Source organism: Triticum dicoccoides, chromosome 5B, assembly GCF_002162155.2.
Source record: "Triticum dicoccoides isolate Atlit2015 ecotype Zavitan chromosome 5B, WEW_v2.0, whole genome shotgun sequence".
In the NCBI taxonomy this organism is placed as follows: domain Eukaryota; kingdom Viridiplantae; phylum Streptophyta; class Magnoliopsida; order Poales; family Poaceae; genus Triticum; species Triticum dicoccoides.
The window spans coordinates 130,549,949-130,551,337 of NC_041389.1; the positions used below are offsets into that span (position 1 = coordinate 130,549,949).

General features: G+C 47.3%; 1 protein-coding gene across 1 annotated transcript in view; it reads left to right on the plus strand.

Moving 5' to 3' along the window:
• The first annotated feature begins 842 nt into the window (after positions 1-842).
• LOC119307800 (intermediate cleaving peptidase 55, mitochondrial-like) overlaps positions 843-1,389 on the plus strand; it is a 6,218-nt gene continuing 5,671 nt past the window's right edge. The window contains exon 1 of the mRNA XM_037583880.1: positions 843-1,002. Coding sequence (XP_037439777.1) covers positions 955-1,002 — 48 coding nt within the window. The 5' untranslated portion in view covers positions 843-954. The remainder of the gene's footprint in view (positions 1,003-1,389) is intronic.

Sequence of the window (1,389 nt, forward strand, 5' to 3'; positions counted from 1 at the left end):
AAAATGTCTGAATATATTTTTAGAGGTGCTTAATTTACATAGGCACAATCTTTGCCCCCCTAAAAAATTATGGTATTTCCCCTTTCCCCTCCAACATTCCCTTTCTAGCTCCACCCCCGATGCCCAATGTTGTCATTCATTTTGCCATCACCACTACATAAAACCTCCATTCCTTGGGCATCTGGTGGTTCTTCTCCTGCATCGACGCCCTCCATTCTCCACCCTCTTCAGTCCTCCCCTAAATTCTAACATGTAATCCGAAGCTCCCCAACCCTAACATCACCGAATCTATTCCTCCCCGCAACGTTGTTGCCACTATCGAGTTCCTCCCGGCAACGCTAACCACTACGCGGCGTGATCTCCCGCAGCTGCACTATCATCGCCACTCACAATGTGATTGCCTCCCGGAGCTTCACCAAACTTCTAGTCGACGGGCATAGAGAAAAAGGTTTCCATTCATCAGTTATTTAGTTTCGATTTGCTAACTATTTTATACTACAATGGTAGGGCCTCTCGACCATAGTTTGAGGACACTGGAATAGAAGAAAAAAACAAATATGGTAGGCATGCAGATTATTAAAATGAATGAAAAAACGGCATAAGTGTACCCTTTGTAAACTAATATAAGAGCGTTTAGATCATTATTACAGAGGGAGTATTAGTTTACGGAGGTAGTAATTTGGATGGACCTGAAAAGCCTAGAGCGGTGTCACCATAGCTATTTGAACATGGTTCCGCACAAAATTGTCAAAAAAAAATCTCTTTGAACATGGACCGAACAACGCTTTAGGATTAGTGACGGACTCTGTTTTACATACACACCTTTCCCGTCCGTTCTGGACGGCCAGGATCACCGCAGAGTCCCAGGTTAGGGTCTCCGGGAAAAGAAGGCTGTGGTGGAGGCGAGAAGAAGACTCAGGAGAGGGGAAGGGGTTTAACGCCGCAGCGGCTGCCATGGCGACGGCGGCGCGATTCTTGCGAAGGACGCTGCGAGCAAGCGAGGTACCCAGATCGAACCCACTAGTAGTTCCTAATCACTGCCGACGAGAAGCTCTTCCCCTCTCCCCTCTTCGCGTCCCCCCCAATCATTCTTAAGATTTTCCGCGACCGCTGCTCGTTTCATGATTCGCTCTCTGTCCGCGCTGCCTTCGCCAAAGATTATTAATTTGCTGTACTAACATATGTATTTAGTGCTTAGTATCCTGTGCTCACCAAAGGCGCGGCTTTGTTCCCGACTTGTCACCAGCGTTTAACCACTAGGTCGATCTGTCGTGGTTGAGAAGCAGCTGACGGGATATCCTTGGACTGTTAGCTTCACTGGATATTGGATTGGGAGTAGCTTAAGGGTAGAGTGGAATGGCTTTGACACCGCTACTGTATTTCTGATTC